Raw genomic sequence first — 23676 nt, 5'->3', positions numbered from 1 at the left:
GTCTCCACGCCAGCTGCCACTTGTCTGAACAGCAGCACCTGGCACGCGACCCCTGCGGTAGCCCCTGGCCTGGTCTCCTGTTTTCGACCGCTGCCAGCCCCTGGCACCTGAGTGACCTTTTAAAGCGTAATGGATGCCCCGCCCAGAGCCTGCCCCGGTCCACCCCTGCACACACAGCACCAAGGGGGCGGGCAGACCACCTAAGCTGTCCCTCAGGCCAGAACCCCTGGACCTGCCCCACCCTCACCCCATTTAAGGGAGCAGCCTGCCCCCCTCGGAAGCAGCAAGGGCACCTGTTACTTGTTCTCGCTACCTGGGCTGCAGAGTGAGTCCCAGTCAAGCCTTGCCTGAATTCCTCGTGTGGCCTCTTATCAATTTCTGTTGATTAAAGAGCCTGGGGTCAGTATCACCTTTGAACACACTTTATGGTTTACTAATTCATTTGTTGATTTTTGTTATCCTTCTTCCTCAGCTGGAACAGAAATTTCAGAGGGAGGGGATCTTTGTTTTGTGCACTGATACCTCCCAAACACCTAAAACAGTGTTCAGCACACAGTGGACATTAAAAGTTGTGGATTCCTTCTTAATGAACGAAATGCTGTTGAATCAGACCTTGGCTTTTCAGCCTGAAAAGTGGCATCTTGGCGGCTCTAAGGCCAGCACTGAAGACAGTGCATCCCCCACAAACACACAGGCCCCTCCCAGCCTCAGCGACCTGCCTTTGGGGTGAGAGGCCTTGACTACCCATCTGAACTTGGATCTGTTTTCCTTTTTCTTTTTCCAAGGACAAGGACTTTCTACTTTCTTTTCGTCCAGGGTTGAAATTGCACTCATTTAGTCCCAGGAATTCCCCCTGTTCTTAGTGTTTTGGCTCAAGACTCTTCGGCAACTTGAGTAAAGGAGCTGGAGGGGGTGAGGGCCCAGGGCCCACAGGACTGTTCTGACACAGAAGCCCCATCTTGCATCTTGTCCTAGTGACTTGAAGGGAGATTTTGTCACGTGTTTTCCTACAATTCAGATACACTATATTTAAGGCATTAACACAGTGCGCTCAGAAATAAGATATGCCAATGAATGAATATCTGATCTATAAACCTGTTTGTCACCTTTAAAAATCAAAAGTTAAACAGCTGATGCCGTTAATTTGACGTGACTATTTTGACTTTTTCCGGAGAGTCGCCCCATGCTGACTCCAAGCGAGCAGCTCTTCCTCTCCCGGCTCCTCGTTCACACCTGCTTCCCACCGGCAATGCGGGCTGCGGGAGTTCTCAGGGCGGGTCTGCGAGCTCTGGGTCTGTTGGAGTTCTGACTCAGAGTGGTGGCCTGAGGATATCAACGGGACTTCATTTTTTTAAGAAAACGTTTTTTTTTTCTATTTTCTGAACCCCTGGCATCAGAAAGGCAGCCTGTGCGGGTTATGATCGCCCTGTATCAGGTCCGATCTTCCCACACACCCAGCCAGACCACTTGGTTTACAGCCCCATTAGACAGTTCACCTAACTGTAGCCTCCATGCCCAGTGATTTGAGTATGTCACGGTCCGCTTGGGGTCAAGATCAATCAAGCATTTTGCAAAGGACTGTCTTGAAGGTGTATCTTGCTACAATTTAAAAAACCCAGTCTTGTCTCCTCAGCAAACACATCTGGATTAGAGCTACCTCTGCAGCACCGCCCTGCTATCACAAAGTCCAGATAAAGTAAAACTGTTCTTAAACTGTGAGTAGGGTGTGTCTACAGGTCTGCACTTCCCAGCAGGTTAAGGGGTAATGATTTTTTCTTTAGCACTGAGTTATTTACATTTATCTCTCATAAGTAAAAACAAAGGACACAGGGCTGGGCTAAGGATTTCAGGGTTTTTATAGCCCATGTTAACAAGTTTAAGCTAATATCTGAAAAAAAGAGGAGATGCTGGGACTGTTTAAATACCTTAAGGATGCCCTGGTGTTTAATGGACTGTGCTGTTCACTGCTCAGCAATATCACCAGGAACCAGGGCCGACTGGGCGGGGGCGGGGGGGGAGCGTGGCTGGGGTGCGCCTCCGTGGGTGGCAAGGGGACTAACCTTTGACACCTTCCCCATATGTCTCATGGGCCACCTTTTATCCCAATTACACCAAAATACCTTCATCATAGTCTTAACAACTATCACGCAGTTATGGCTTAAAACGTGGACAGAAGGTACTGACTTTGGAGCATTGGCGAAGGGGGAGAGACTGCTCTTGGGATCCCCAGGGGCGGCTCTGGCCCTGCTGTCAGCCCCAAGCGAGCCCCTGCCACTGCGCTAGGCCTTCCCCCCTTTGTTTGTTCATTTTTTTTTTCTCTCCTGGGTTTAATTTTTGCTACCTGACTAAATATTTGCTGAGTGCTACAAAAAGAACACTTCACACTAAACTCGCCTTGTTTTGTTCCAGAAGTACAATCTCATTGTATTCCTAGCAGCTTTACAAGCACAGGATATGGTTTGAAAACATGCAACGGGGTGTGTGTGTGTGTGTGTGTATTTTCTAGAAACTCTGAGGCTGTGAAGAAACATCAGCCTCCCTAGAAAATGTTTCAGATTTTCTTTCAGTAAAATCTGAATTCTGTTCTTGGGATTAGGTGGGTTTGTGATTGCTAGAAAGCATAAATTTTCCCCACATATTACACAGGCTCCTTTGTGACATAATTCTGTGCCAGAATAAGAATTTTATTCATCCTGGGCGAAGGTGTGGCTGGAAACGGCAAGGGCCACCGTCTGCCACTCTCCGGCGCGTCCTCGGGCTGCAGGCAATGAGCACTGGGGGGCGGGGCTCGCGGCGGCCTGTTGCCCCGGCGACCAGCGCGCGGCCCGGCGACCAGCGCGCGGCCCCGCCCCCGCGCCGAGCTTCCGCTCAGAGTGAGGGCTGGAAAGCAAGCGGGTCCAGGAGCAGCGGACGCGCGATGCCCAAGTGGAATGTCCGGCGGAGGCCTGGCCGCATTCTTGGACTGCTGCTGCTGGTGATCTCGAGCATACTGGTGCTCCGCAGGTGAGCAGACGCCCTGTCCTGTACACCTGCTTTCTCGCCTCCCCTCGCGCCGGGGGAGCCGGCCCGGCAGCGCGCGCACAGCCGCCCGCGGAGCCCGAGTCCCCACGGGGACGGCCCTGTGGTCCCGTCTGATCTGGAGCGCCAGCGCCCGGTCCCTCAGCGCCCCCAGTGCCCTGGGTGACGCCAGGCTCTGCGCTCCCGGTCCCCGGGCGTCTGTACCGAGGGCTCCCCATGCTTTTCCGCGGGAAGTCCGCAGACCTGGCCTCAGACCCCTCTCCGACACTCCCAGCTCTGTGCGCCCCTAGCCCTCTTGCTGAGCCCCAGATCCCCAGCTCTTCTCCCAGGTCCCCACATTTCCTGCCAAGCCTGCTGCGAGGCTTCTCTGTTCGGCAGAGGCCAGAGCTCCCAGGGCTCCCAGCGACGGTCCATCTGGCCGGCCCAGCACGGTCACGGGTCCTACAAGCTTCTCGCTTTGGGTGTAGTTGCCCCGTTCTCGGATTGATGTGTCTTCTCTCTCCACTCTTCCTCCGGTCACCAGCTCATCCCTTCCCACTCTGCCCCCTCCCTTGCAAAGAGTTATCTGGGAGTGCGTTTGGTGATAGAATGATTTACCCACTGCCTGTGTGGGTGCCCGAGCCTAGAATTTTCCTAAACTGTGTCTGTGACCCTATTTTTGAGGTCAATGCCTGGCACTTTCCATATTCAAAACCTCCAGTGTTGCTGGCAGGCCAGCAGCGTCAAGGGCTTTGGTAGGGAAGTTAGTATGGAGGCTGCAGGCTGAGCCCGTGGACCTGCGGCGCGCACGCCACCCTCAGCTTTATCTTCTTCTGCCCCCCTCGTGGCTCCTCTGGACTTCCTCTGGGAGATAGGGACATTTGGGAGGGAGAGAATTCTTTCCATTTACGCCTTTCCAAGACTTAGGCGTCGTCTCTGTTTTGGAGATGGGGAGGGTGTCACAGGGTTGTTGGGAGAAGGAAATGGTGCTCTTCTCCCTCTGGGCTCAGAACACATAGGAGGCATCTTGTTTGCCCAGTTGTTCCCAAGACTTTTCCATTCTGTCTATGATCCCAGCCCCTCCTCTTTGAGGACCGGCCCTGGCTCTTGTAGACACAAGGCTGATGCACACCCCAGAGGGATTCCTCAGAGGAGACGCAGCAGGGGCCTCTGGTATACAGCCAGGTATCCAGGAGCCCACACCCCCAGGGAGAAAGGCCCGAGGTGTGCGAGGAGCATGTGCGTTGTTGTTGGAGGTCAGGGATGTAGCAGCCCATGCAGGGAACCCAGACAGGTCACCATGAAGGGTGGCTCCGAGGGGCTTGAGATGGGCCAGGTAGTACACCCTGACGGTCTGCAGGAGGAGGTGCGGGAAGGAGCCTGGTACTTGTGTCTGGAGGGACAGAAGGTGCAGAAGCATGGGCTCTCACAGGTGAGCGAATGTGTCTCCACCTGGTGGAGTGGCCGCAGGAAGGGTAGGTTTGGGGGGGCTTGTGGGGCCACACAGGAACAGCAGCAGAGGGTGAATGGCTGTGACTCACGACCTGGAAGAGTTTTGGCATGTTTAGGAAAGACGTGGCTTTTCCTGCTGTGCTGTCTTTCTCAGCAGGTAAGATAGAGGCCAGAGAAGCTCTGAATTAGTTCAGGGCCACGTCTTAGGGTCCTCTGGAATACTTGTCTTCTGGGCTTTGTTTGGACTGTATCACCCACACGGATGACTTTCGCTCAATTCCTGCTGTCCAGCTTGGGCTGGACACCAAGGACTATGTCTGGAGGCCAGAGCCAGCACCTTCTTTTTTTTTTTTTTTGCGGTACGCAGGCCTCTCACTGTTGTGGCCTCTCCCGTTGCAGAGCACAGGCTCTGGACGCGCAGGCTCAGCAGCCATGGCTCACGGGCCCAGCTGCTCTGCGGCATGTGGGATCTTCCCGGACCAGGGCACAAACCCGTGTCCCCTGCATCGGCAGGCGGACTCTCAACCACTGCGCCACCAGAGTAGCCCAGCACCTTCTTTGTTGCTCCCTCTTCCTGCCTTACACTAAGGTGACCGGGTCATTAACTGAGTGGGGGCCCAGCTCCCAGCGTTGTAGGGAATGTGGGTGTACCAGTGCGATAGAGGTCACACAGGGACTGGCTGCTCAGACAGCGGCTTTGCCCCTGAGCTGTCAGGATCAGAAGGCAGGTGTTTGGGTGGGGGAGGGGCTGCTGGGTTGCGGCTTTTGTTTTTCTCCTGAACTTTACCTTGGGCTGGTTCGTGGTTAATCACAGCTGTTTGATTACGTCATATCCAAGAAACAGGAGGACCAAGATGACTTTTGAGGAAGATTTCAACCTTCGGCTTTTTAGTTTGAACGATGGTCTTAAAAAAAATTTACCTTCACTGCAGTATAGTCGTCAGGCAATAAACCGCATGTTCAGCAGGTGGAGTCTGCTGGGGTCTGTGTGTGTGTGTGTGTGTGTGTGTGTGTGTGTGTGTGTGTGTGTGTGTGTGTGTGTGTGTGTTTTCCACATCGGAAATACTTTTTTCTTCTATTTTTTTCCTTCTTTTTTAAAATTTTATTTTATTATTTTTTTATACAGCAGGTTCTTACTAGTTATCAATTTTATACATATTCGCTGATGTGTTGCTTTTGGCCACGGGTTATTAGTTGGCATTTTCTGGAGTTTATAGAAGTGTAATCTTCTGTCTTGGTTGGCCTCCCCCTCTAGCGTGTTACTTGGGATCCAGGAACCTCGGCCCTGAGCCTGTCATTCTCCACTAGCACAAGAATGCCTGCTGGGCATGGCTCCCACTCAGGACTTTTCCTCTCAGCATCAGCGCGTCACTGAGCAACGCTCCAGGAGCTCTGCGTCTCTCCAACCCTAGATGTTAGCTGGCAGAGTCAGCAGAGGGGAGGGCTGCCAGGTGGGCGCCGGCCTCCCGCCTCCCACCTCCCTTGGAAGCCTGTCTCTTAGCTGCTTCTGCCCTGCTTGTCTGGGTTCCAGACCCCCGTTCCTCCCGTGCCTCTCAGGCTCCTCGGCAAGGGCAGGTCACTTAGCCATGGAACCAGGCCACTTTCTGTGGTCCAAATCACGGCTGGTCCCGTCCTCTGGGGGCATGTGCAAAAGGTCCCTTCCTGGGCATCTGTGAAGTCACTGATTTTATGAGCTTTGCCTGTTCTGGGCACTGATCTGCATGGGGTCTGAGTAATCGCCCCTGGAACACTCCAGCTCTTTGAGCACCATCCCTCTTGTGTTCTGGCAGTGAAGCTTACAGCCTCTGGAAGTGTCACCCCTGACAGGCGTGGGGAAGTGGGGAGGGGCAGGTATCTGAGCCCCTGTGCCGGAGGAGAGGGTGGGCGTTGAGAGTCGGAAGGGGACCCAGTGTCTCAGTGAACGCACGGACAGTGGAGGTGTATTTGTGATCAAGGGACCGGGGTGCCCAGGAGACCAGCACTAAGAGCTCCAGAGCCTCGGTCCCCCAAGCATCAGGACGTGGGCTAAGGAGTCCTCTACCCCTTGGGGCGAGGAAGGAGCCACCAGTGAAGTAAAAGCACTTCATCTTCGATGATGTGACCCTGACCCCCATCGTATCGCCTGGAATTCTCTTCTGATGAAGAGGCAGGAGATGCCAGGGCTGAGAGAGACCGTCTCAGAACGCGTGGGGCCTGCAGAGGACCCTGGAGCCCAGGCCCTGCCCTGGCACCCAGCAGCGGGGTGTTTGCAGCCCCCTCTGCACTTGGTTTTACCTTTTGCTTAAATCGATTGCTCTGGACGTTAAAGGCCATTGAGAGGGAGTCCCCTTATGTGGTGCCTCCCCTGGGATGGAAGGGCCGGGGATCCTTCGAGGCTCACGGTAACGAAGCAGACGTTTCTCAACAGGGCTTCGTGGACAGAGACCCTTGGTGGGTGCCCCATGCTCCCACCCTCACCCTCCGAGGGACGGTTAGCAGGGCTGTGCCTTTCAAGAGCACATTGCATTGTTCTTGCAAAGGCTATTTTGTGGGTAGGTAATCTAAGAAGAGGATGAAATCTTCAAATAATATAAATGGGAAGATAAGGCCCCCTAGTTCTGGCCCCTGGGCACCCCTCTCCCTGCCCAGAGGCTTCCCTGACCACAGTTTCTCTCCGGAGTGTTCTGTGCACATAGAGACAGCTGTAGACGTTACCCTGTTGGTTCGTTGGGCTCATGAGTTATTTAAACTGCCCCCTTCTGAAGAGTATCCGTGGCTGCAAACCAAGTCGTAGTGAATATCTGCTGGAGATATTTCCGTACATAGAATTGCTGACCGCATGAGATACTCATTTTAAATCTTGATCGACATTTATAATAAGTAAGTAAATAGCACATTCTATTTCTGTTGGATCAGCCTGAGCTCTGTAGGCTCAGGAGCAAATTCCGTTTAATCTGTGTGGGTAGAGTCTTTGTGTCCTGTAAGAACTAGCCCAGCTCTCGTCTATCTTGGTAGGTAAGTCCCACGTGTTGGATTTTAAAAACCCATTTATTTACAATACGTTGTGCCCTGTTTAATGAAATCCTTTTATTCTGATTCCGTGAGTGTCTCTGAGATCAGAGTCTTGTCATCAGGGGTGCCCGGGGGTTAGCTAACAGAGCTTTCCTCTCTTGGCACTTTTCCTATTTATGATGCTGTCAATGGAAATTTCCCCCCAAATGAGAGCACAGTGTCATGTGACATCCGATCACTTTCTGTTGTTGGTATGTGGTTGATTTCGAATGAGGAATTTTTATTGCTGCATGATTGGGTCTCAGGGTTTCCTCTAGTAGACGCTTGTTCACATACAAACTCCTACAGGCTGTAGAAGATGCTGCCTGGCTTGGCCTGCTGGAGCCTGGGTGCGTGACCCACTCTTGACCTACCAGAGCCTTCTCGGAGGGAAGGGCAGAGGTTCCAGGCTTACAATGGTGCCACAGGCTGCAGGGTGCTGCACGATGGCCAGGCATCTCTGCAGAATGAGCGACTCGCTTTTGGATGGAAGGCCTTAGCCCTTTGGAAATATTAAGGCCTCTCCCAGCAAATCAGGAGCCAGAGCCTTGGGCCCAGGCCAAGGAGCACATGCAGGAAGCCAGCGCAGACCTGGGGACAGTGTTTCATTTCCTGGGGGCTGAAGCTCGTGGGGCTCCAGGGTTGGTGCAAGAGGCAGTCTTCTGGGTTGGGGACGTTAGGGGCGCTGGCCGGGACCGGAGCGTGGGTGGGCCCCTCCTTGGGCCCCCAAACCTCCCAGCTGAGGGAGGCGTGCACAGGGCTGAAGGCTGGTGAGACCTAAATACCCCGAGGGGGCAGTTCATGGGGTCCAGCCGAGGAAGCTGCACCTCATGGGAGCCTGTAGCCACATCAGAATCTTGAAAGTGATGAGGAGAAATTTGTAATTTAGACCCAAGTGAGGAGGTTTCTGTGTGTGATGATGTCTTCTGGGCAGTTTAACATGTCCATCTGGGTGATGGTCTCCGGCATGGCCACGTGGATGGGCGGAGTGTTTTCTTGGTCAGCATCTTAATATGAAGCCCTGGACCCAGATTCAGTTGAACATTTGCTTAGGGCAGCCCGAGTGGGGTCACAGTGTACATTATGTATGGAACCAAACTGCTGATGCCCGGGACCAGTGAGGACTCATGTTCTGGGGATGGAAGGACTGTTTCTGCAGGTTCCTACCTCGAGTGCCAGCTTGTTCACACCCTTGTTAGCCTGAAATTGTGTGAGCCTGGCCTGGTCGCCGCTGGAGGCCACACGTCCCGGGAGTTGACGATGCTATTTCTGCCGTGTCTGGTTGCGGCGATGCTGTCCTGCCTGGATCTGGACACATGCGTACGTAGGACGGAAGACAAGGGGGTGGCTGTGTCTCAGTGTGAGGCCTGCCGGTCCCACCATGACCTCGGTTGTAGTCAGTGTCTGCAGCTCTCACAGGGACGCCCTCTGGCTCAGCTGGGACGTTTCAGAGCGGTCCTCATCAGCCTCATGCAAGGAGGTGGCAGGATCTGCCCTTCTACCTCCCGCTGCCCTGAGAGACCCTCTCCGAAAGCGGAGGATCACTTCCTGGGCTCACCTCACAGGAAGGAGGTGGTAAGCTTGTCACCTACACATCTGCCCGTTCTTTTTGTTTGTTTTTTTTTTTTTTGCAGTACGCGGGCCTCTCACTGTTGTGGCCTCTCCCGTTGCGGAGCACAGGCTCCGGACGCGCAGACTCAGCGGCCATGGCTCACGGGCCCAGCCGCTCCGCGGTATGTGGGATCTTCCCGGACCGGGGCACGAACCCGTGTCCCCTGCATCAGCAGGCGGACTCTCAACCACTGTGCCACCAGGGAAGCCCGAGAAACATCTTGTTAAGCCCCTTGCTATATGCCTCACAGAAGAACGTGCTGGACACAGCTGGTAAGGACCATCATGTCACAGGTCCTTCTACTGCATTTCCCTGGTGTCTGATCCCCATGCAGCCCTTGTGAGCAGTCAGGACAGGTGATGGCCCCGTGTTACAGGGGAAGATCATGCCCTCGGAGCCAGAGTCTGTAACCCATGGGGACGGCGCTACCAAGGGGAGGGCCAGGGCTCCCGTCCAGACCCTCCTCTCAAAGATCCTGCATTTGTTTTCACTTCCCCACGTCTGTGGTCCTTTGGGAGAACTGTATTTTGAATTGTCATTTTAAGTCACTTGGAAGGTGGAACTTTTTGGAGAAAGAAACCAGTGCTAGGTTGCCAGGTTATCCACAGACGACCATTCCTGCGATGATGCAGCAGAGCTGGCGTCCACAGCTGCGGTAGAGGGTGTTGGGTGCTGGGGCTGAGAAGGAGAGTAGGTGGAAACTGTTTCCTTTGTCCAGGACTGGCTCTAGACAAATTCCCAAGTGGCCAGTGATGTCTGTGGCACCTTCCGCCCTCTTGGCCTCCTGCGGCCCTGTGTCTGGCCACCCGGGGCCCCCGGCCCTCCTGAAAAACTCAACCCCGCCAGTGGCTCTCAGCCTTGCCCTGAGGATCTTTCTAGGACCAGTGCCTGTGCCCACCTCCAGAGGGAGTTCATTGGTCTGCGGTGCAGACTGGGCTTCAGTTGTTTTTAAAAGTTTACCAGGGATTCAGGTACGCTGCCAGCTTTGAGAACCATCGTGGCCGCATGCAAACCCCCCTACCTCTGGTGTAGCTGAGTCTAGCCGGGTGTCAGGGAGGCCACAGTGGAGACTGCATGTGCTCTGGCCGCTCCCACATCTCCATCCGCTTGGGCCCCACGCTGGTACATTGCCTTGGTCAGTGTGCTTGTCACAACTCCGTCTCCGTGACCACAGCTGCCTGAGGGCAGCCCATTGTTCCTGTCTAGAGCTACGCTTCTCAGCTTCTCAACCTGTTACTTGGTGAAATACAATAAAACCAAATTGCTAGAAAAAGAAAATGGAGAGAAAAAAAATACAAAATACTGCACCAGCCTTTCTTTCTTTAGTTTTTGGGCGCACCCTGCGGCGTGTGGGATCTTAGTTCTCCAACCAGGGATCGAACCTGCACCTCCTGCATTGGAGGGCAGTCTTAACCATTGGACCGCTGGGGAAGTCCCCCCCCACTGCCCCGAGCCTTTAAAAAAAAATGTTCTTTTTAATTAAAAAAAACTGTTTATTGGAGTATAGTTGATTTACAATGTTGTGTTAGTTTCAGGTGTATAGCAAAGTGAATCAATTATATATGCATACATATATCCACTCTTTTTTTTTTTATTCTTTTCTCATATAGGCCATTACAGAGTATTGAGTAGAGTTCCCTTTGCTATACAGCAGGTTCTTACTAGTTATCTATTTTCTATACAGTAGTGTGTATACGCCCATCCCAATCTTCCAAATTTTCCTCCCCACCGTTATCTACTGGTAACCATAAGTTTGTTTTCTACATCCGTGACTTAACTTCTGCTTTGTAAATACATTCATTTGTACCCTTTTTTTAAGATTCCGCATATAAGCAATATCATGTGATATTTGTCTTTCTGCGTCTGACTTACTTCACTCAGTATGATAATCTCTGGGTCCATCCATGTTGCTGTTAGTGGCATTATTTCATTCCTTTTTATGACTAAGTAGTATTCCATTGTATGTATGTACAACATCTTCTTTATCCATTCATCTGTCGGACATTTAGGTTGCTTCCATGTCCTGGCTATTGTAAATAGTGCTGTGATGAACATTGGGGTGCATGTATCTTTTTGAATTATGGTTTTCTCCAGGTATATGCCCAGGAGTGGGATTCCTGGGTCGTATGGTAGTTCTATTTTTAGTTTTTTAAGAAACCTCCATACTGTTCTCCATAGTGGCTATACCTGCCCCAGCCCTTGATGATTAGCTTCTGCAGACGTGCAGTCGCTCTTGTCACTGGGGAGGCGTCTCAGTTTCTGTCCCGACCTCAGCGAGGACCAGGCGGTGATACCACCCCAGCCTGCACAGCTGAGGAGCACGGGCTGGGGTGGGCCGTGCACACTCCCTGTCCCGTGGACGGTCAGAGCTGAAGCCCTTGGCGTGTGGGCAGAGGAGAAGCCGGTGCTGGTGGCGGAGGTGGGGAGAGAGCCGGAGGATGGCGCATCTGCATGGTGCCCGTGGCCGGCGAGGCTCGAGTGGTCCCTTTGAAGACCTCAGCCCATGCCTGGTTCTCCTGTGTCTCTTTCAATCAGTGTGTGGTTTTAGCTTTTGTTTCAAAATGAATGGAAAGAACAGAAGTGATGCAGGGACCTTTTAATTTTAATTAATTAATTAATTAATTTTGGGGGCTGCGTTGGGTCTTCGTTGCTGTGCGTGGGCTTTCTCTAGTTGCAGCGAGCGGGGGCTACTCTTCGTCGAGGTGTGCGGGCTTCTCACTGTGGTGGCTTCTCTTGTTGCGAAGCACGGGCTCTAGGCATGCGGGCTTCAGTAGTTGTGGCTCACGGGCTCTAGAGCGCAGGCTCAGTAGTTGTGGCTCACGGGCTTAGTTGCTCCGTGGCATGTGGGATCTTCCCGGACCAGGGATTGAACCCGAGTCCCCTGCACTGGCAGGCGGATTCTTAACCACTGCGCCACCAGGGAAGTCCAGGACCTTTTTAAAGCAGAGGAAGAGGTACCAACTGAAATTTGCTTTTGCCCCAACTCACTTTTGGTTTTCTGTCTTCAACTTTCCTAAATTTCCAGCTTCTCTTGCTGCTTCTCTCTGGGCTGTCAGGAGATGGGGTGGAGAAGAGAGGGAGAGGTTCTCGGAGCCCCGAGTCACGGGGGTCATGTGAGGGCCTCCCCCTGGCCAACCCACAAGACACCAAGAGGCGCTTTTTGGGAACTCACCCCTCCTGGCAGCCCTCCCGGGTGGGGGGCTCCCTGTCCTGCTCGGGTGCCCCTCAGCCAGCACTCCTTCTCCAGGTGTAACAATTAAGACCTGGAAATTCAGTCAATGAGCAGACACCGTTTCTAACCGGTACCTCTTTCCAGGTATCTGCACCTCCAGCCCGGTGGCTGTGACCTTGAGGTGGCTCAGAGGTACCGTGTCAGGTAGCTGCTGCTTTCATGTGTGTCAGATAGCCTAGCCGTGTGGGCCATTGTAGGCACCCGCATCTGCCCCCGAGTCCCCCCAGCCCTGGCACCTGAAGGCAGCTTCTCGGCCCCAAGAACCTCCTCCCTGTGCTGTGTGTGCCCTGACTTCCCTCCTGTGAGCACGGCCTCCATGTTGAAGGCCGAGTCTGTCGTGTTCCTGGCAGGCCGCAGGGGCTGGGGGTGTGGGTGGTGCTGCGTCTGGCCGCCCGGCACAGGCCTGCTCGGGAAGGGATGCCGGGGGTTGGAGAAGGAGGCGGGGAAGCCTGGCTCCGAGGTGCCCACTCAAGGCCCAGGCTGGCGAGGATGGGCACTGAGGCTGCCTGTGCTCCCTGCAGGGTGAACTGGCACAGGCTGACCCCCTTGTGGCTGCGGCATCGGCGCTTGGGGCTGCAGGCCAAAGGGCAGAACTTCATGCTGGAGGACTCGGCTTTCTGGATCTTCGGGGGCTCCGTGCACTACTTTGGGTGCCCCGGGAGTACTGGAGGGACTGGCTGCTGAAGATGAAGACCTGTGGTCTGGACACCCTGACCACGTGAGTGCGCCCCGACACCCCGGCCACCGTGCCTTGTCGCCAAGGGGGCTCCTGGGCCTGCGTCCAGGCTTCTCCGTCACGTCGGGAGGGTGAGCCCTGCTTGGTCCTCCCCCTGCGCAGCCTGGAGGAGCATCTTCGGGCTGAGCTTTGTGAGGAAAGATTAGCAGGGGCCCAGCCCCTGGGTGGGTGTGAATGGGGGCAGCCTCCCCACCACACACTGTCAGGGGGCCGAGCGGTGGGGGCTGGACGTGGGCTGGGGGCAGAAGGAGCGACACTGGCTGAAAGAACCCAGTGAGCGAGGCCAGCGTACACGCAGCAGGTGGTGAAGTCATCACAGTCTTTCAGCCAGCCCTCCACCTTGCGTCTGTACAGTAGGTGCGTGTACACCTCTCCAGCACAGCCCACGCGGTTTGCAACCTTCCTTTCTGGAATCATCTTCAGAGCTTTGGCTTCCACCCTAGAACAAGCACAGGGTCAGCACGTGGTGGTCACTCAGTGCAGTGCTGACATGTGAATCAGTTAAAAGCGTGCTCAGTGGGGAGAAATATTGGATCATTTTGTGGATTTATTTTTCAGAATTTCCAACGGATATTTGGATCGAAGTCTATGAAATAAAGTGGGTGATCAGGCTGGGTTTTATTAAAATTTCAGGCAAAAATGTGTGATTACAAGTCAAGGACATGGATTTTCTTGGTGACGTATGAACTGCTTTGAAGACAGCCCTAAGTACGGGGGTGTTCTCACCTGTGACAGCACAGTTGAACAAAGTATGTGATTTTCCAGGAAGATTGCCTAATGGGGTCCATTTATTTGCATGTGTAAGTCCTGGTCCTGCGGGTACGTGCTCTTGTTATAGGGCTCCTGAAGCTTGTAGGAATATTGCAGGGGGAGCATTTCGCCTCACGAGAGCAGGATAATCTACATAATCTCTGGAGTGTGAATTGGGAGCCAGCGAGCCCCTCCTTCACCTGGGCACCCTTTGCAGTCAGAGGGGCTCCCCCAGAAGCTGGGGGTGGGGTGGGGTCCAGGAGAGAGGCAGCTGGAATTACTGTCAGCACACTCTACATCAGGCCCTTCAACGAACTTACTTCATTTCCTTATCCTTTCTTCAGAGTAAGAACGTCTGTCCTGTTCCAAGGTTTGGAATTCTGGAGTTTTCATTAAAAATAAGACTGATGATTAGGGTTTCTTCTTACCCTACTTTTGTTACCGACCAGGGTTCTTGGACTCTTTAACCAATAGAATTTGACAGGAGGCCAGATGAGGAATTCAGGCAAAGCTTGACTGGGACTCACTCTGCAGCCCAGGTAGCGAGAACAAGTAACAGGTGCCCTTGTTGCTTCCCGAGGGGGGCAGGCTGCTCCCTTAAATGGGGTGAGGGTGGAGGCAGGTCCAGGGGTCCGGCCGGAGGCAGGGCTTAGGTGGTCTGCCCGCCCCCTTGGTGCTGTGTGTGCAGGGATGGTGCACAGGACCCTGCTCTTGCCCCCAACACCCCAGAAATGGCAGTTGGGTTTGTGGCCTTTTTGTATCTTGTGGTTGATAATTTGCCCCCTGAGCAGGCCTGCAGTTATTTTTAGTCCCTCATAGTTTCTTTGTATCTGTTGTTGGAGGAGACATTTGTCCAGGTGCAGATCCTGCAACAAAGGGCCCAGGTCCCAGCTTGTCCCACATTTAACTGGTTTTCCTATAAAGTTACTTCTTTTTCTTTGATGAAGAGAGAGGATGATGGGGAGGGATGGGGGAAGAGGGAGTCACCAGATCTCCTGGGCCTTCTCTCCCTCCTTCCAGGGAGAGGACTTGCCCTGGCTTCTCCGAGGTCCCAGGTCTCTTCAATTTGTTCTCGGTTCGAGCCCTGACAACACTAAGACAATGTACTTAAGAAATACATCTTTGGGCTTCCCTGGTGGCGCAGTGGTTGAGAGTCCGCCTGCCGATTCAGGGGACATGGGTTCGTGCCCCGGTCCAGGAAGATCCCACATGCCGCAGAGCGGCTGGGCCTGTGAGCCATGGCCGCTGAGTCTGCGCGTCCGGAGCCTGTGCTCCGCAATGGGAGAGGCCACAACAGTGAGAGGCCCGTGTACAGCAAAAAAAAAAAAAAGAAATACATCTTCAACCATCGTGAGGGATTTTAGGGACGAAGGTGCTCATTTGGGAGACAAAGTGGGATAAGTGGAGAACTCATGCCTGTAATTATCATTTCTACCACAGCTACGTTCCGTGGAACCTCCATGAGCCAGAAAGAGGCAAATTCGACTTCTCTGGGAACCTGGACCTGGAGTAGGTGCTCCTGCTGTGCGACCCAGCCCGGGGCAGGGGGGTGCGGGGGCTCCTGGGGTGACTGGGATCCCCAGGGGCACCTGGGCTCTGCCGTGAGAACAGAGGGAGCCTGGGGTCTGCAGCCTGTTCTCAGGACCCGAACGCTCTCCAGCCATGACCCCCTTACTCCCGGGGGCCCGGGCCTGCCTGCCCTGAGCCCAGACCTGTTTGCTGCAGCCCAGAGGGGCCCCATCCCCCAGGTGGGCCCTGCTCTGCAGGGTGGTTCTGCCACCGCCGGGGTGGGGGGCCGGCAGGGTCAGGCTCCCCATCGGGACCCCTGTGCCCCTTCTGAGGCCCGTTGTCCTCATGCCCCCAGAGGTGCTGTGCGGATGTCCTAGACTGGGGGCCACGGCTGTGACCCGGCTGGGCATCCCCTGCTCTGCTGGGGGGTCGCATCCTGCTCTCAGCGCCCCCAGCCCCCCGGGGGAGGGGAGGGGGCGGCAGCTCTGCCCTGCGGTGGTGCTGGGCCATCCCCCCTCGGCTCCGAGGCCTGAAAGCTGGTGACACTGACCCCCCAGGGCCTTCGTCCTGTTGGCCGCGGAGGTGGGGCTATGGGTGATCCTGTGTCCGGGCCCCTACATCTGCGGTGAGATGGACCTCGGGGGCCTGCCCAGGTGAGCGGGGCCGGGGACCTCAGCTGTGTCCGGAGTGGAACATCACTGATGCTGTAGTCCAGTCTAACGATAACAGCGCCTGTCCTGTGTTTCCCCGCGCACGTGTTGTCTCAGGGAACGCGGTGGGTGGTGACGCGCTGAGAGGCCTGTGCTGCTCCAGTCCCCGAATCCCTGGTTCACCGATGAGATGTGGGTCTTGGTCGTGCAGCCAGGAGTATGTGGGGGAGAGGAAGCGTCAGCTGCTCGTGTTTCTTTCCGGGAGGGAGCGAGGCTGGGGGCCTCAGCTGTGGCCGGAGTGGTCCTGTGCGCTTGTGCAAAATGCTAAGCACCAACGTAGGTTTAATTTGGCTGTTAACCTATACTTTTCATTCTGTGCTGAAGTTCCTTTTCAGAATGAGTGGCAGCCAAAGGGCGTCGTTGTCAGCAATGTCAAAGTTGCTGTCCTCTTCAAATTCCACATGGCTTCCCTGCGCGGGCGCGGGGCTGGCCCTCCTCACTCCTCAGGCCTCTGCTGCGGGGCTGGCCCTGTCAGGTCACGTCTGCTGTGGATGGGCCTCACTTTCTGAAAAATGGGAAGAGTCAAACCCGTCCTTCTGTTTCTTAGGGATGTTACCAAGCATTTTTTAAAAGTGCAAGCATTTTGACAAAGTAGAAGAGAAACAAGTTGTTTTAGTTGTAGCTTTCATCTTCAGATCTCGGGCCCTGATGAATTACCTTGGGGTGTGGTCTCCAGGGGGTCAGTAGCGGGTCTGTGGTCAGGTCAGGAGTCAGGTGGGATCAACTGGCACCACGGCCGGCCCTCGTCCTTGTCGTTACTACCACTGGTGTCCAGCACAAGGGTTTTCTGTTGACAGGCACGGGGTCCTGTCCTCCCAGCCTCCGGCCCCGCTGCCCCGGAGGGAAAGATGGTGCTTTGCCTCCTCCGCCCGCCTCGCTCTCATCTCCAGGGCGACCTGGGCCCTCCCTGGGCTCAGGCCGGCCCCCTCCACTGCCTCACCACCCAGGATCCCTTCTCTGTCGCTGGGCCATCCTGCTCGGCGAGGGGCCCCAGACAAGGCTCACACAGCCACAATGGCCTCGCCACCCCTGCGGATTAGAAACCCGTGTGTCAGCGATGTACCTGGGCTCGGGCCCGGGACGAGGACGGATTAAGTCTGAGCTGAGAAGCAGCTCAGACCTCCCTGCGCCCACCTGTCCACTCAGGTCCGGTTGCGTTGGGGAGGGACTCGTGGGTGGGCACCCCCGGGAGGCCGAGCTGGGCGCGCTGGAAACAGGCAGAATCCCAGTGGGGACGAGAAACCCGAGCTGTCCGCGTGCGATGGACGTGAGGTGTCAGACCAGAGGAGACTGCGCTCTCGTCCACAGTTACCTGACACAAATTGGTAGTTTTCTGAGCCTGTTCACTTCTTGCAGATGAGGACGAGAGAAGCATCAGGCGTTTTGTAAGAAAATACAAATGTTTCTCAGAATTTAGAATGCGAAGGGAGAATACCTTGGTCACGCTCTGTGTTACCTGGCGAGTGTGATCGCTACAGACAGGTTGGGGGCAGCTGGACCAGAGCGGGGAGACCAGGGCTAGCTTCTCAGCTGCCGGTTCAGGCTTCTTTTTCTGGGTGACACTGGAAGGTGGCACATGTGTCCTCCAGTCCCAGTGATTCCTGATCCCTTTGTCTTCACCTCTTTGTGATGAGATTGTAGTGTAAACGCTTGAAAAATGGGCCTTGGGTTCAATGAGAAGCTTTTCTCCCTCTGGCAGCCAGACCTATAGCCATGAATCAGAACTAGAATGGCCACCGGTGCTGGTGTCCTCGGGTGGGAAGCAGGCCCAGATCCATGCCCGTGTCTGCCCCGAGTCCTGGCTGAGTGGACGTGGGGGGAGACTGGTCTCCACACTCATTCCTGGGCTCTCTGAAGCTGGTTCCTTTCACCCATCACCCTGCCCAGAGCAAACCCCCAGACAGTAAAACTAATCACCCCTCCCCTTTTCATTCAAGCTGGTTACTCCAAGACCCCGACATGAGGCTGAGAACAACTTACAAGGGCTTCACCGAAGCAGTGGACCTTTATTTTGACCACCTGATGGTCAGGGTGGTGCCACTCCAGGTAAAAGCGAGCAGACCCTTCTCTGCCCTCTCCATCCTCCCACTGGTGATAAAGAGTCCAGGTGAAGCTCTCAGACCAGGGCTCGCAGCCCTTTGCACACGGGACACCTTCCCCCCACTGCCTGGGACGTGCATTTGGAGGGCCTTGAATGGTGGTCTTTGCAGAGGTCTGTCTAGTGCAGTGTTGCCTTAGGTGGGATGCAGATGTTGCTGGCGCCGTGCCAGGGCTGCAGCACTTGACGCCTTGGTAACTGGAACACCCACCCATCTGCGTCCCAGCAGCACAGTGGTCCAGCTCTGCTAGAGGGGAGCTTGTGTGGATAGGCCCTCGCCTGTGAGATGGCAGGACTTCTTGTCATTATAGTTACCACTGATGACTTTCCAAAGTGCATCCTTCTGCTACCAAAAAGGTGCTGCATGGTACATGATTATTATTCAAAACATATGTCTTAAAATGCATTTTGGGGAGAAGGTATCTTAACTTGGCATCTAATAATTGGAAGCAATGAAAAAGCAGAAATGGGAATAATTAACACAATTGCTTCTGTAAGTGTGACACTGAGAAATTTGTACATCAGTAAAATATTAGTTCATCAATAAAAAGTTGTTTTTTATTTTTTTGCGGTACGCGGGCCTCTCACTGTTGTGGCCTCTCCCGTTGTGGAGCACAGGCTCCGGACGCGCAGGCTCAGCGGCCATGGCTCACGGGCCCAGCCGCTCCGCGGCATGTGGGATCTTCCCGGACTGGGGCACGACCCCACGTCCCCTGCATCGGCAGATGGACTCTCAAACACTGCGCCACCAGGGAAGCCCTAAAAATTGTTTTTGAGTCAGTGGTTTGGGATATTCACAGCACACATAGCTCAAAGGAACTGTTGGTCATTTGTAGTGTAGGCAAATAAAACACAGGATACCCAGTTAAATGTGAACTTCAGATAAGCAAGGAATAATTTTTTTTAATTAATGTATATCCTAAATATTGCCTGGGACATACTGACATTAAAAAATTCATTGCTTATTTAAAACTTTCATTGTAAATTCAAGTAGTGTAACTGGGTGTCTTGTATTTTTATTGACTAAATCTGGCAGCCCCAATCATGAAAGAAGCAAGAAGCTAGGACTTTAGCCTAGACTTTTACAAGGAAATGGGATTACTGGGGTGATTCAGTGAGTTGTAGTAGGTTGGGGGGTGGGCGTGGGCATGGAGGCTTTGTCAGGAATGTGGCCCAGAAGCATTCTTAAGCATGGAAAGGGCATCCCCAATCCATTAAAAAAAATTTTTTTCTGGGTATAACATAATTATTTTATTTTTTTATTACGGTTAAATATACGTAACATAAAATTTACCATTTTAAGCATTTCTAAGTGTCCAGTTCAGTGGCATTAAGTGCATTCACATTGTTGTGCAGCTGTCACCACCGTCATCTCCAGAACTGAAACTGTCCCCATTAACACATTATTGACTGGGGGATTTTTGCAGAAACTAACGCCTGTGGCCATAATATGTCTCCTGTCAAGAATGTGTTAAACACGAACTCCCATTCTCCCTTCTCCGTAGCCCCGGCACCCACCATTTTACTTTCTGTCTCTGTGAACTTGACCCCTCTAGGGACCTCATCTAAGTAGAATCGTACAGTCCTTGTCCTTGGGTGACGGGCTTATTTCACTGAGCGCAGTGTCTTCAAGGTTTATCCATGTTGTGGCATAGGTCAGAATTTCTTTCCTTTTTAAGGCTGAGTGAGATTCCATTGCACGTATATACTGTTTTGCTTTATCCGTTCGTTAATCAGTGGACGCTTAGGTGTTTTTGCTCATTGTGAAAAAAGCTGCTCTAAGCGGACTGTATGGATATCTGTTTCAGTCCGTTTTCACTTCCTTTGGATATATACCCAGAAGTGGTATTGCTGGATTACACAGTGATTCTGGGTTTTAAGTTTCTGAGGAACAGCTATAAGTTTTCCACAGTGCACCATTTTACATCCTCAGGGGCAATGCACAAAATTCCAGTTTCTTGACATCCTGGCCAACAGTTGTTGTTTTCTGCTTACTTTATAAAAGCCATCCTAATGGGTGTCAGGTGGTATCTCGTTGTGGTTTTGATTTGAATTTCCTAATAATTAGTGATGTGGAGTATTTTTTCATGTGCTTACTGGCCATTTATATATCTTCTTTGGAGAATTATCTATTCAGATTCTTTGCCCATTTTTTATTGGGTTGTTTGTTTTTGTTGTTGTAGGACTTCTTTATATCTTCAGTATCTGTCAGTATCTTGTCAGATGCATGATTTGCAAATATTTTCTTCCATTCCGAGGGCTGCCTTTCACCCTTGTTGATTGTGTCCTTCCATGTACAGAACTTTTTAATGTTAAGTCACACGTATCTTGTTTTTCCTTTTGTTGCCTGTGCTTTTGGTTCCACCTCCCAGAAATCATTGCCAAATCCAGTGTCATGAAACTTCTCCCCTGTGTTTTCTTCTAAGAGTTTCAAGGTGTTAGCTCTTACATTTAGGTTTGTGATGTCCTTTGAATTAAGTTTTGTAGATGGTGTAAAGTAAGGGCCCAGGTTCGTTTTTTGCACGTGGATATCCAGTTTTCTCACCACCGTTGAAAAGATGACTGTCCTTTCCCCATTGAATGGTCTTGTCATCCTTGTAGAAAATCTTTTGGCCATACGTGTGAGAGTTTATTTCTGGGCCCTCTATTCTATTCCATTGGTCTGTATGTTTGTCTTTTTTTTAATTAATAAATTTATTTATTTATTTATATTTTTGGCTACGTTGGGTCTTCGTTGCTACTCACGGGCTTTCTCTAGTTGCGGTGAGCGGGGGCTACTCTTTGTTGTGGTGCACGGGCTTCTCATTGCGGTGGCTTCTCTTGTTGCGGAGCATGGGCTCTAGGTGCACGGGCTTCAGTAGTTGTGGCACTTGGGCTCAGTAGTTGTGGCTCACGGGCTCCAGAGCGCAGGCTCAGTAGTTGTGGCGCACGGGCTTAGTTGTTCTGTGGCATGTGGGATCTTCCTGGACCAGGGCTTGAACCTGTGTCCCCTGCACTGGCAGGCGGATTCTTAACCACTGCACCACAAGGGAAGTCCTGTATGTTTGTCTTGAGGCCAGTAACACACTGTTTTGATTACCATAGCTGTGTAGTAAGTTTTGAAATCAGCAAGTGTGAGACCTCTAACTTTGTTCTTTTTTTTTTTCCAACATTGCTTTGGGTATTCAGAGTCTCTTGAGATTCCATGTGGATTTTAGGATGGCTTTTTCTGTTTCTTCAAAAACATTGCAGTTTTGACAGGGATTACATTGAATTTGTAGATCACTTTGGGTAGTACTGACATCTTAACAATATTAAGTCTTTCAGTCTATGGACACAGGATGTCTTTCCATTTATTGGCATCTTCTTTAATTTCTTTTGGCAACATTTTGTAGTTTTCAGTGTCTAAGTATTTTGCCTCTTTGATTACATTTATTCATAAATATTTAAATCTGTCTGACGCTATCGTAAGTAGCATTCGTTGGTAGTGTATAGAAGCAACTGATTTTTTTTGTGCATTGATTTTGTATCCTGCAGGTTTGCTGAATTTGTTTATTAGAACTAACAGGTTTTTTTTTAATCCATTCTGTAAATCTGTTTTTGGTTGGGGAGTTTAATCCATTTACATTTAAAGTAGTTACTAATAGGGAAGCACTTACTTTTGTTGTTTGTGTTCTGTATGCCTTATAGCTTTTTTTCTCCCTCATCTCCTCCATTACTTCCTTCCTTTGTATTTAGTTGATTTTTTAATGACAAGTTTTTATTCCCTTTTTTTTCCCTTTTGTGTATCGTCTACAGATATTTTGGTTGTGGTTACCATGGGGATTATATACACTGTCCTGAAGTTAAGACATTCTATTTTATATTTATACCAACTTACCTTCAATCACATACAAAAACTCTACGCTTTAAAAGCTCTGCCCCCTTTATATTATTGCTGTCACAAATTATATTTTTATATATCATGTACCAATTAATATAGATTCATAATATTTTTATGCACTTGTTTTAAATCCTGTAAAAAATAAGAAGTGGAGTTATAAGCTAAAATTACAATAATAGTGGATTTTACATTTTTTCACATATTTACCTTTACCAGAGAACTTTATATTTTCATTTGATTTTGAGTTGTCATCTAGCATCCTTTCATTTCAACTTGAGGAACTCTGTGTAGCATTTCTTGTAAGGCAAGTCTAGTGGTGTAATGAATTCCCTCAGCTTTTATTTGTCTGAGAATGTCTTAGTTTCTCTTTTACTTTTGAAGGACAGTTTTGCTGGATATAGAATTCTCACTTGATAGGATTTTTCCTTCAGCACTTTGAATATAGTATCCCACTGCCTCTGTCCTACAAGATTTCTGATGAGATATCTACTGATAGTCTTATTAGGGATAGTTAGCAGATATTTGGTCCTGTCCAAAATGTTCATAAGACATTTGGTCCACACTAACAGGGCTTTGATGTTTGGTTCTGTCCAAAACCATTTGGCACGGACCAAATATGCTCATGGACATTTTGGATAGAACCAGATTTCAAGGACCTTTTGGCATGAACTAAATATCTTATGGAATGAATGTCTTATGGACGTTTTGGACAGGACCAAATGTCCTGCAAGGTTGGGGTCCTTTGTACATGTCTCGTTGCTTTTCTCTTGCTCCTTTTAAGACTCTCTCTTTGTCTTCTGACAGTTTGATAATGTGTACTGGTGTGGGTCTCTGGTTTAATGCTACTTGGAGTGCACTGAAGCTTCTTGGATTTGTATATCCATGTCTCCTCCATTATGTCTTCAAATAATCTCTCTGCCCCTTTCTTCTCCTTTTGGGGTTCCTGTAATGAGTATATTTGTCTGTTTACTGATTTGCATAAGTCTCTCAGGCTCTGTTCACTTTTCTTCATTCTTTTTTCTTTTTGCCTGTCAGACTCAGTAATTCAAAATGACCTGTCGTCAAGTTTGCACACTCTTTCTTCTGCCTGTTCGAATCTGCTGTTGAACTCCTGTGGTGAATTTTTCTATTTAGATAATGTACTTTTCAGCTCCAGAATTTCTGTATAGTTCTTTTTAAAAATCATTTCTGTCTCTTTATTGATATTCTGACTTTGTCCGTAAGTCCTTTTCCTGATTTCTGTCCATGTTTTTCTTTAGCTCTTTGAGCATATTTATGACAGCTGTTTTAAAGTCTTTGTTTAGTAAGTTAAGTGCGTGTGTTTCTTTAGAGACTGTTTCTAGCTTCTTTACAGACTGTTTCTAGAGACTTATTGTGTTCCTTTGAATGAGCTACGTTTTCCTGTTTCTTTGTATGCCTTGTGTTTTTTGGGTGAACATTGGGCACTTATAAAAACAGTCCTCTCTCCCAGTGTTTGCTGTCTTCTGGGGACACCTTTACTATTTAGTGGGCTCCTGAGCCTTGAGATCAGCCTGGGGTGCAGGCTTAAGATCTTCTCAGATATTTTCTTGGCATGTGTCCTATCTGGCCTGTGTCTGTGCTTTTCTTTCTTTCTTTTTTTTAAAATTTCTCCCAGCTGCTTTTACATCTTGATTTCTCAAAGAGTGTCTCCCTGGCTTCTTCTTGTG

The 23676-nt window shown here is 51.3% G+C and overlaps 1 protein-coding gene across 1 annotated transcript in view; it reads left to right on the top strand.

Moving 5' to 3' along the window:
• Positions 1 to 2881: 2881 nt before the first annotated feature.
• Positions 2882 to 23676, top strand: part of GLB1L2 (galactosidase beta 1 like 2) — a 37140-nt gene continuing 16345 nt past the window's right edge. The window contains 6 exon segments of the mRNA XM_073807953.1: positions 2882 to 3003; positions 12845 to 12969; positions 12972 to 13041; positions 15250 to 15318; positions 15876 to 15971; positions 17966 to 18074. Coding sequence (XP_073664054.1) covers positions 2918 to 3003; positions 12845 to 12969; positions 12972 to 13041; positions 15250 to 15318; positions 15876 to 15971; positions 17966 to 18074 — 555 coding nt within the window. The 5' untranslated portion in view covers positions 2882 to 2917.

This window comes from Tursiops truncatus, chromosome 8, assembly GCF_011762595.2.
Source record: "Tursiops truncatus isolate mTurTru1 chromosome 8, mTurTru1.mat.Y, whole genome shotgun sequence".
NCBI classification, from domain to species: Eukaryota; Metazoa; Chordata; class Mammalia; order Artiodactyla; family Delphinidae; genus Tursiops; species Tursiops truncatus.
The sequence above is the reverse complement of the archived record's forward strand: the minus strand, read 5'-3'. Positions and strand labels throughout refer to the sequence as shown.